Raw genomic sequence first — 12,013 nt, forward strand, 5'->3', positions numbered from 1 at the left:
AATATTACGATTCTTAACATAGTGTGATACAACAATATATTCTGCGATATATTGCGATTCATGTCTACCATTTTATTCCAAGGCATTACAAAAATTAAGGAAAATTAAGTATGTGAACAAAAACTAAGGACGTTTAAGTATGTGAACATTATTTTCTACACTTTAACCGAAACGTTGTCATGGCATGGTGCATGTCAAGGTCCTTACTATTATTTTTTTTTTTATTTTTTTTTTTTGGGGGGGGATTTTTATGTCTTTAATGACAGGACAGTGGAGAGTGACAGGAAGCGAATGGGAGAGAGAGCAGGGGTGGGATCTGGAAAGGACCACAGGGTGAGAATCGAACCCGGGTCGCCGGTGTACGGTGCAGGTGCCCCAGCCAGTTGCGCCACAGCTGGGGCCACTATTAGTTTTTTGTTGAAAACCAAAATACACCCACACTTTCAATGTGAAAGAAGACAAAGCGTTGTGTGTAACAGGTTGTGATTGTGAAGGCATTTTCATTTGATATTGCCGTTGAATGCACAACAACGCCACAACACGCCACAACAAGCGCCACCTTGTGGGCGTAATTAACCAATTTAATGTTATTAAAGTAAACCCTGAGTAAACCCGATGCAAATAAAAGTAAAATAGATAATTCAATTATATATTTACATATTGTGATACTTTGCGCTAGTGTATCGATATAATTGCATGCAGAAAATATCGCGATACTGAACAGAATAATTTTTTAATTCTTGAATTTCCCCTGGGGATCAATAAAGGATCTATCTATCTTTTTTCCCCCACAACTATGTGAGGTGTTACATTGTGTTACATTTTTTATTATTATTCGTTTTAAAATGGGTTGAGAGTTTGTGATGGTGTAGCATTTGACTGTTACCATGGTAATGATAGTTATGACTAAGTTATTGTTGTTGGGACTGCCGCTGTATAGTATTTAATCATGTTTTAAACTTGCCAAATCTGCTTAGCTAGATAGATGACTATTCATTCCCAAGGGGAGATCGTGGTGTTGCAGCGGCAGTAGTTTACTTAGAATGAAACAAACACACAGCTCTGAAGATTCTGGATGCAAAAAAAATCTTTTTGGATGAATAAACTATCTATATATCTAAAAGGTTTGTATGTTGGGTTTAAACAGTTGTTGTAAATGTGGGTGGGAGTTATTCCAAAAAATATGTTGACAAAATAACAGAAATAACAGTGTACTAAGAGGGCCTGAGTACTTTTGGGGGTGAATGAAGGTGAATAAATTTGCTATATAGCTGCTCTGTCAATGAAATGCTGATAGGCTCCGTTTACATGCTCCAGCTTCCACAAAGGAACGAATTGAATTCTTTTGTGACCACTTGTATATTTTCTCACTAATTTTGCAAATGGGGGTTTTTATCTTCAGGGTGTTTGATGTGTGAAATGGAAGTTTGACACCCTTCAGCACTCAGCAGCTGGAACAAAAGGCTATTTAAAAATGTGTTCTTTTTTAGATTAACACATCATTACTGTCTTTAATGTCAAATTATACACCTTGTAATGAAGTCATCATGAAGATGACAAGTGTTGTTCGCGGTGTGTGTGTTTGTGTGTGACGTGTCTATGTTTGTGTATCGTCGAGTTGTGTGTTTGAATCAGGGCTGAAGCTGGATGGTGTGTGAGTGTGTGTCAGGGTGGGTGGGCGTCAGGACAGTGGTGTGTGTGTCTGTGTGTGTGTGTGTGTGTGAATGTTTGATCTGGATGGTGATATGTATATGTCTCTGTGTGTATATCTGTCCATTGGTGAATGTTTGATCTGGATGATGATGTGTGTCTATGTGCATGTGTGAATGCTTGATCTGGATGATGATATGTGCGTACTTGTGCATATTAAGAGGCTGCTCTGACTGACAGGAATGTGCCACATCAGTGCTCGTTGGAATCATGTCGCCACGCAATAATGTGCCCTCTGTTTGGAGCGGGAGAGCGTTTCCACGGCGGCATTGATTGAGGCAATCACTTCACGCTAGCACATGGCTGTTGCCATGGTTATGAGGCCAGCTGATTGCGGCACAGAGTGGAGGCTTTTTGCACCCGCTGCATTTGTGCTATATTTAAAAGCTCCATTTATTTAAAATGAAGCTCAGCTCATATTCTAGGGTTGAACGTGCCTGAGAGGTGGGATAGAAAAAGAGAATTGAAAGATGTAGTTCTTCAGGAATACATTTACACTGTCATTGAAATGTGTTCTTTCATCCCAGGCCTGTTTCTTCCATTCTTGCTGTTGATGCATGTCATCGTATTTGTGACCTTAGAATGATTGATCCGTCCACAAAGAGGTGACATTCTAGAACATTCTATGTGCAGAAGCTGTTCGATTGAAACAATGGAAGGACCGATGGTCCCAATGGAAGCTCAAAGTTTTTTACTTTGAAACAGTATTTGGTAACATCCCATTTAGCCACAGTGAAAGGCTTTGTTGCTGCTTGAAGTGGATACATTTGATTCAGATATGTGGAATGTATCAAACTATAACCATAACCCTCAATAGAGTAGCACAGTTGTATCACAGAACAATAGAACAACTTTTGATCATTGATCATTGGATAATGCAGATATGAGAGAAGAGGAAAAGAGTCCCATGCAGAGTATGAAGTTGTAGTTTTTAAATGTCCAAAAGTACATTTGTGTCTCCAACCTAACATGGTAGTGAGAATACAATCCACATTCAGACAGGATATAACCTAGATTGCACAATAGCTATTTATCACGGGGGAAAATCCCAACTCCCATGAATTAACATCCAAGTCACAAACTTCCACTTGAATGTTATAATGATGAAGATTTGTTCAACCTGAAGGGCTCGCAAGGAAACAAAGATGCTAAATTGATCAGTTTAGCAGAAGTGGGAATGTGTCTCCTCTCATGCATTAATAGTGGCACACCCTACCTGTAGTTTGAAATTTTTAAACACATTGCAGTCTTTTAAATTTGAAAAAGGATGTATTGCTGCATGAGTCAATATCAGCCTTCAGGGTTGCGAGTATTTCTTTATTTCATGATCAATTATGAATTATGGAGACAATTTTACAGCTCAAACATAAAATAATAATTATAGAATGTAAAATGCAATATGAACACGTATAGATACTGAACTGAATAACATTACATCTGCTGGATAAAGCAGAATATTGAAAGTTGAATGTAAAGGGGACCTATTCTCCATCAAGACGAGAGTAGACTAGACACTTATAGACAACTATAGTTCTTGCCCTGAAACCTGCTCTCCAACAAGACGAGAGTAGAATCTCATTGACAACTGTAGTTCTCGGCCTGGAACCTGTTCTCCATCAAGACGAGAGTAGACCCTCATAGACGACTGTAGTTCTCGGCCTGGCCTTGTGTACTTACGTACATGTGCGTATGCAAAGAGAGAGTAGACCCTCGTAGACGACTGTAGTTCTCGGCCTGGCCTTGAGTACTTATGTAGGCGCGTATGCAAAGAGAGTGTGGGAAATGGACATTGGTCTTTGCTCGAAGGTGAACACGTTACAACCCTGCATCTGACTACACAGCCCAGGCTTTTGATCTTTTATTAAAGGTGCTCTAAGCGATGCTGGGTAACATCACTTCTGTTGACTTTCAAACAAAACAGAGAGCTAGCTCGCTACTTCCTCCCCCTCCCGTGCTGCTCCCGTGCAATTAAAACTCTCCTAAATGCGCATCTCGTCTGTAATTTGCTGGAACTGGTTTTGTTGGTTTGTTATGTTTTTATGGGCTAGGTTTGCCCAGGTTGTTTTTGTTGCCGTTTTTGAAGCCTGGGCTGTCCACAGAGATCACGTTTTTTTACAGTGTATTCAGGACACAGACAGCTAGCGGTTGGTTAGGTGATGTTTGCAGTAAGTGACAGTAATGTTTTAGCCTAAAAAACGCGTGGCATCGCTTAGAGCACCTTTAAACCTACAGTATGCAATCACTGGGAGGGAATGCGTTAGGACAGTATGTGAGCAATGCTCAGGATTTGTGCATACTGTGTGTGTACCGATATGTGCTATACATCAGATTATTCATGTATAGTACAGTGATGTCACATCAGTCTTACATCTATGCGTATCAACAGAAAGCCTGTGAAAGGGCCTGTGCCTATAGCCTGTGAAATTGTCTATAGACATTTGTGGATGCAGCAATGTGGGCTTCGTGTGATGCACAAACACTATCTGGTAGAAAAGGGGGAAGATGGCCTTGGAAGAGGCATGAAATGGGTATTTGGAATGTGTGTGTTTACCCCTCTCTTTCACTCTTCCATTAGCTTCTGTTGTTGTGGTAGTTGGTGGAGTGCATTATGGGAGTGTGCATTAAACAACCTCAATGCATCCCTTGGCATTTCTCTTCATACCTATCTTGATCTCAAACGGTAACTAGAGGCTAAGCAGCCTGCAGCCAGGACCTTACAGTGACATCTGTAACATCCTTGTTTAAAAATGGAAATTAATATTATTTGACATTTAGATTCAGACAATGCTACACTGCCACAGACTAGAAAGTGTTGGATTTAGCACGTGAAGCTGTTTGAGCCACAACTGAAATCTGCATCCCCAAATGAACAGCTCAGATCTGATGATGTGAGCCCATTTTTACCACATCTTTCCTCCCTTTCCTTCCAAACAACATTTAAAAACTCTTGCAATTAATGGTGGTCGATCATGTGTTCATAAAAAATATTTGGGTTGAGTGTTACTTGTACACTATGAATGACAGATGAGTTACAGAAAGGGAACAGAAATGTGAGGTTAAGTGGAAAATGTACCGTGTAGTCATGTCTTTGAACTGGGATAGAGCCAGCATACCCAGCACTGATGGGAGGGAGTGGTGTCAAGACACTGAAAAAGAGTCTATGGTCCGGGCAGCAGGACGGGCTGAAAGGGTTCTGAGTGGTAGGGGTTGGTCTGGTCTTTCATCTCCCATCGTCCCTCATCTGGGTTAATTCATTTGAGGTGTGCCATCGGAAAAAGGTAGGAAAAAAAGGTCACATATTTGACCCTTTTGTAATAGTTTCTTGAGGTCTTAATAAAAGATCTGTTTGTTTGTTTATTGTTTAGTTGCGGATCTCCATTAGTTGACGCAGAAGTGGCAGACTAGTCTTCCTGGGGTCCAATTAAAAATCAGAACATACAAATAATAAATTATCAATCACATATTGTACATTCAAATACAGTAAGAGTAGCAGTGACATCAGATAAAAACACAAAATACAATACAGTGAGTGCCAAGTCAGAGTCCAGAGTTTGTAATTAACATGCATAAAAATAGGATTCCTGTGTCATATGTTATACCAAAAGGAAAAAGCACAACGTCATCAAGTTCAACTCTGTGTGAAGTGCCCTGTTCAAAGCATCCAGTTTGTCTGCATGGTTCTTAAGGAACAGTAAAGTAAAGTAAAGTAAATGACACGATTGATTTATTTTGACATTTAGGTAACAAATCCCAAGCTTACAGGATAAAAGTTTTGTTCTTCAGTTGTGAGTGGTGACTTGGTCCAGATAGATAAAACTCAACATATTACTTATTCAAAAAGTTTCCGTAATGTAGAGAAAAGTTCTGAATGGCTCATTCTCATCGCATCTCACTAAATCACGTTTCCAGATGCATGCAGCTCACAAACAAACATCTCATCATTTCTGCATTGTTAGCCATCCCAGATTAGCCTGGCTCCGCCCTCCTACGTACTTGCGCTCAATTTTCTTTCCCCTTCAGTACGTCGTCTGGGTCTGCGGTATATTCGTGGCTTTTCTCCTGCAAAAATCTACAGGTCCAATCAGCGAACAGAGGGAGTGGCTAAGAACGATGACGTTGAGGTTGTGCGCTAGTATGAGCATGACATACGTCACGACCAAACGTTAGCGATTGGTTATGGCAGATCCAGAGTGGCTCTGGGCAGATCCAATAGTTTTACACTTCAACAGAGTACTTGCCTTCAAGGAAGTTAACGCTTGGCAATGGAAAGTGGCCAGACTCTGGTAGGACCAGGCTAATCCCAGATACTTATGTGTAAAGGCACTGAAGAAGTGAAAATTTCATAATATGCGAGTGTGATCTTGAATGACTCACAATCTGTGTATGTGATGATCTAGAGTCAGGCTTGTGAATAGAGTTCAGCAGTTTGGACTCATGTAAGCTGTTCCCAGGTCAGAACACTTCCATTTACTTCTGCAAATCAGCCGACATCACTGCTGCGTTGCTCACCAGTGCCACCTAACGTTCAGTCACTTTACTGGTCATAACACTAGTGGCAGTAACAATCTTTTTCCAATGTTTGGAGAAGAGCTTGAGGCTGGTCCTTATAGTGCAGATGTGTGAGAGTATGTGTTTGTGTGTTAGTGTGTGTTGGTGTCCCGGTGTCCTTGGTCCCCATTCTGAATCAAGAGGAATTTTTTTTGGGATCTGAGGGGTATCCACACAATTGTATCCACACACTTTCTCCCACAAAATATGCCAAGAATTTACAGACTCTCAGGTGTGTGTGTGTGTGTGTGTGTGTGTGTGTGTGTGCGTGCATCATTTGAAGCCTATGTGTATGTCATATTATGTCATCTTCTTGCTTGCCTGTTAGCTTGCAGCTACTGCATGTAGCACCGAGAAGCTAATGCTGCTGTGAAGGAGATTGGATGATGTACAATCCAATTTAAATGTACAATGTTAAACACACAAACTCACACACATACACAATGATACATGATTGTGTGTGTCCCACGTGTCAGGGAGAAACTAGACCCTCTATATTTAGGAACAACCTAATGTCATCCCACCAGTCTGTTGCTTCCAGACCCACAGGTCACCATGGCAACGGCCAGCTCCTTGGTTACCCACAAGGTCTCTTCATAAGCCTGGCGCAAAGCTAATTAATGAAATGAAGATATTGTCACCAGAAGGCTGTTGACAGCTTGAAAGCATCTTACATAATTGAGGGAACATTTCAATCCAGTGGCAGAAGCTTAAAAGTGACCATGCCAGCCTTTCCCTGTCCAGATTTCTTCACTGTGGCAGGGCACAGTATTCTGAATCAAGAGGCCACTGGCATCAGGAAATACCATTGCCATGAAAGTCCATTACCATTGCAATGATCAAAGTGATCATGTGATTGCCAAAACCCAAGGCTACCCAGTAGGACATTACCTGGAGGATTTTAACTATTGTAATGTTCAAGGCTGCCCAGTAGGACATTACCTGGAACATTTTAACTATTGTAATGTGTTTAAGGCTACCCAGTAGGACATTACCTGGAGCATTTTAACTATTGTAATGTTCAAGGCTACCCAGTAGGACATTACCTGGAGCATTTTAACTATTGTAATGTTCATATTCTGTAAATGTCTGCGAAATACGATCACCATATCCATTAGGGATGTAACAATACGCTCAACTCACAATTCGGTATGATTCACAATTTTACCTTCACTATACGATTTTCTCATGATTTTTTTTATCAGAATAACCTGCAGACAAATTATGACTGGAAAATATTCCTTCATTTATATAAACTGAGAAACTGAGTCTGAACTCATTGACTGCTAAGTGTCCCAGTCCCATGCCTATTATCCAGCGCCCTGATGAGGTTGGTTTAAATTAGAATAATCTTTTGACCAATCTATCTGACTCCCAATTTTACTATTGTTGTCTGTGTTTTATCACTACGAACAACCAACCAACAACTGAATGTTTACTGATGTCTGACGTCGAACAAGTGAAATCAAAAGCAGATAATGGCCGATTTTTTTTTATCTCAACTGGTTGTGATCTTGTATCACACTTGTATCAATTTTTAGCCGATTCACGGTGTATCGCTACATCCCATAATAACCATAGCATCCCACTGCATCCACTAGCAGGTCATCTTCCCATAATGCACCCTTCTGCCATGGCACTCCCAGAGAAATGGTGCACAAGCAACTGGCCAACCACATGGTGGTGGTGGTGGTGGTGGCGGCGGACAGGTGCTTGCCATGGGCACTCTGACTGGTGGTGGTGGTGGTTGGGATGGCGTTCTGGGGTGTTGATGGACATGTGGTAGGTACTCTGGGCACTCTGACTGGTCTGTAGCTACTAGCCATATCAATGAGCCTTGAGCGCCCATAAAATAATATTTTCTGAGACGGTTGTCATACTGTATAAATCTCATACAGTTGGTAGATAACTAGACTACCCCAGTCCTGTAGCCATTACAATCTGGCCCTATTCAATCCGTTGATATTCGATCCCTGCTGATTAGTCATGCTTCCAACACTTAAGCGTGATGAAATGACTGTTCACATGCAGTTTAATATATCCCACTCCTTGACTGGTGCCATTGTAACAGGGTTGTCTGATCACTTCACCGGTCAGTGGTTGTAATGTTGTGGCTGATCAGTGTACTTTTGCTTGAAGAAGACCCTGTCGGGTCGAAACATCGCTGTTATTAAACATTTGAGAGCTACTTCGGCATGTGGACATTCTCTCCTGTTTTACTTTGTCCTGCACATGGCCCAAAGATAGGTGGGATATATACTTTGTCCTGCACCTGGCCCAAAGATAGGTGGGATATATACTGTCCTGCACCTGGCCCAAAGATAGGTGCGATATATACTTTGTCCTGCACCTGGCCCAAAGATAGGTGGGATATATACTGTCCTGCACCTGGCCCAAAGATAGGTGGGATGTGCACCCACTCTGCCAAAGTTTCTGATCAGTGTATTGCACACAAGCTGACCATGGCCTTTGTGTTACGGGTGGAAGTCATGGTCATGCAGGCCTGATTAAAGTGTGGAGGTGTACGCACATCACACATCTATACCGGTTCTACAGGTGCTGGATACTAGAAATACTGAGTAAAACAAAAGAAAAGATATCCGCACACTGTGTCTAAAGCTCCCAGTATAATGGTGGGTGATACACGTTTCGACCACTCACGGTGTAAAAAAACACCTGACGAAGACCTGAGTGGTCGAAACGTTGTGTATCACCCACCATTAAACTGGGAGCTTTAGAAACAGTGTGCGGATATCTTTTCTTTTGTTTTATTCATGCAGGCCTGAGTGCCTGCTGTATACATCCCACACCACAGTGATGTGTCAGTCCTGAGGAGATGAGGGTCTCCTCCGTCTGTCCAAGCGGCTTTGGATGATGTGTAGGAGCAATCTATAGAGACATGCATCTCACCCCCTTCTTATGCGCATCATCACCAGTCTCTAGCTTCAGCTCCTGGTTTCTACTTATGTTGTACTGCCACCTAGTGGATTAGCATGGAAAAGGATGCCAACGATTGCATTTCTTTGAGACAGCATAGTATTCTGCATTATGCAAGATAATGGTCTATGTAATATAAAATAATACAATATAATATGTACTTATCAAGTCGAATGATGTATGTGGAGTTTCATGATCTAATTATATGCTAACATGTCATTCCTGCAGATGTTACAACTGTGGAGGTCTTGATCACCACGCCAAGGAGTGCGGCCTGCCTCCCCAGCCAAAGAAATGCCACTACTGCCAGAGCATCACCCACATGGTGGCCCAGTGCCCCCACAAGACCTCGTCCAGCTCGCAGGACCCGCAGACCTCCCCAGAGTCCCAGGGGGGGTCCCACGAGGAAGGCGGCCGCAGCAGCTCCTCTCCCCAGGAAGGGAGCTCCTCGGCCGGGGACGAGCCGCCACACCGCGGGCCGTCCTCCTCTCAGCACCGCCGGAGGAAGCCCTGAAGTGCTGCGGGGAGGCCTGGCCTTTGACTGGCAGCACACCACAAAGGGTTAAACCTCAAACCTCTCCCCCCACCTTAATCATCCTTTCCTCTTGCTCTTTCCTCTGTTTTCCCACCCCCTTCCCCACCCACCCATCCTGAAGTCTGGACCAGCAGAATCTACCTCACAGTCTCATTCAGGGGGGGATGCTCCTTGACAGCCAGTGCAGCTATTGGCTCCCCCCACTTTTTGGGGGGAGACTCCTCCCCCTTTCCTTCATTCCATTGTGTTCACTTGGCATCGTCATGGTAACTTGTTGTCAGGGTAACCGGCTGGCCGTTAAAGGCGTCATGTATAAGGCTAAGTGCAGCTCTCATTGACTCCAATGCTTAAATGGAAGTGTAATGTTTGAGTATAGAAAAAGGAAATAGGTCTTTAAAATGCGTGTGGTGGGCTGACTTGAATCAAAACCAAACTGTTAATCTTTAAAGTCTGCCTCACCCCACGAGCTCTTTCAGGAAAAATCACCTCAACCGCTTCTCTGTCTCAGAGGGAATGCTTTATGTCCTCAGTCTAGCAGTCAACTGCAAAATTATTGCCATCACATGTCATACTGACTCCTTCCAAAAAATGCCCCTCTCATCTACAAATAGACAATGTGGCAAACTCATGGCAACAACCAAAATCCCCACAATCAATAGTGTCATTATATTACAGGCATTACAACATACTGGATGTACGCATTCTGTCACCATGCATTCATGGCTGTGACTCTGTGGCTCTGTGTGTTTCAGACATGAGTTCAGAAACAATGTCTTGAGCGACAAATCCTTTGGCTGTAGAAAGTAGACCATGGTTACTGATGAACAGGTGGGAATCTTCAAAGGTCCCAAATCCTTTCAACCCCAAGTAGGAAATAGAGATGACCGTAGATGCCACTGAATGCCTCAGAAAATCAAAAATGGATCCATTCATGATCTAGTATTAGCAGATTTTGTTGCATATTATCCTGATGATATATGAATCTGGGAATTAAGACTGGGACTACAGGAAATATCTGATTACACCAGCCAAAGAAGGAAAATATGTATTGTTGTTAGTAGATCAGTTATGGTATCAAAATCATAGCACATAGTAATGGCCTCAGTGATAGCGTGGTGTAATAGTGTATTTGTTTTGCATTTATCCAGGGTGCCACTGTTGCATATGACTGCAGCTTCCGTGATTATTCCATTCGTGTTGGCCACTTCTGTGCCTCCAACTTTGCTTGTTCTTATCAGCCTCTTGGGAAAACAAAAACAAGCGTGAGATCCAATCAACAAGCCCAAAGCAGTGTGTGCTGCAACCTGACAACGTTTATCTTTTAAGCCTGGTGCCAAGGTTTCCTGGCACACCAGGGTCTGTGAAGCTGATGTGAGGCAAAACTGTCCCTGGATCAGTTTACGAAGACAGAACGATAAGGGCTGGACGTCAGGTGCTTAATGTGTTTATGTGTTCGACATGACGTGACACCAAGAATGTTTTTCACAAGTGCGGTTTTGTGCATGTGTGTGGGGGTAGAAATACATACCCCCTATTTCCATTTTCCGAAGCAGCCCTGATCTGTGAATAACTGACAGCTTAACCACTTCTAAGTGTTAGCCTCACTGTTTTAATATAGTCTTAGAGAGACCTGAAATGAAGATGTATATTATCCAGTTAGAGCTGAAAAAAATTAACCACAGACACAGTTACTGCTTTATTATTATTATTATTATTATTTTTCTAAAGAAGTGATTGCATCTTTATCTAGGTTTGGGTTTGTTGGCTTTTTTATGTAGTCGCAGGCAGTGCCACAGTTGAAAGTTATAATATAAGTCTTTAATATATGTGTATGAAAATAGCATATTATGAAAAAAAAATATTATCAAGTATAAGAAAAAAAAAGATGTTTTTCATTGTAGGCAGTTAGAAAAATGCACTGACTGGTGCAAACTGTAGGATTCTTTATTGTCGAGCTGACAGAATCAAGTCCTCTCTCTTTTTCCCCTGCAGTAATCTACTCAGTCCTTTTATTGATCAAAATCACCATCGCTGCTCTCTCTCTCTTTCTGTCTCCCTCTATCTTTATCTATCTATCTATCTATCTATCTATCTATCTATCTATCTATCTATCTATCTACTGTATCTATCTATCTATCTATCTATCTATCTATCTATCTATCTATCTATCTATCTACTGTATCTATCTGTGTCTATGTGTCTCACTGAGTGTTTAACGCTGTAGTTCTCTCAAGACAGCACCCAGTTGTGTGACTTTCCTTGCCTAGACCCATGGTGTCCATC

At 42.0% G+C, this 12,013-nt stretch overlaps 1 protein-coding gene across 3 annotated transcripts in view; it reads left to right on the forward strand.

Annotated features, from left to right (window-relative positions):
* The window catches only part of lin28b (lin-28 homolog B (C. elegans)), a 34,921-nt gene extending 23,682 nt beyond the window's left edge, over window positions 1-11,239 (forward strand). For all 3 annotated transcript variants that reach the window (XM_048250907.1, XM_048250909.1, XM_048250910.1), the window contains one exon: window positions 9,424-11,239. In XM_048250907.1, coding sequence (XP_048106864.1) covers window positions 9,424-9,709 — 286 coding nt within the window. In that variant the 3' untranslated portion in view covers window positions 9,710-11,239. The remainder of the gene's footprint in view (window positions 1-9,423) is intronic.
* Window positions 11,240-12,013: the final 774 nt, after the last annotated feature.

This window comes from Alosa alosa, chromosome 8 (genome assembly GCF_017589495.1).
Source record: "Alosa alosa isolate M-15738 ecotype Scorff River chromosome 8, AALO_Geno_1.1, whole genome shotgun sequence".
Classification (NCBI taxonomy): Eukaryota; Metazoa; Chordata; class Actinopteri; order Clupeiformes; family Clupeidae; genus Alosa; species Alosa alosa.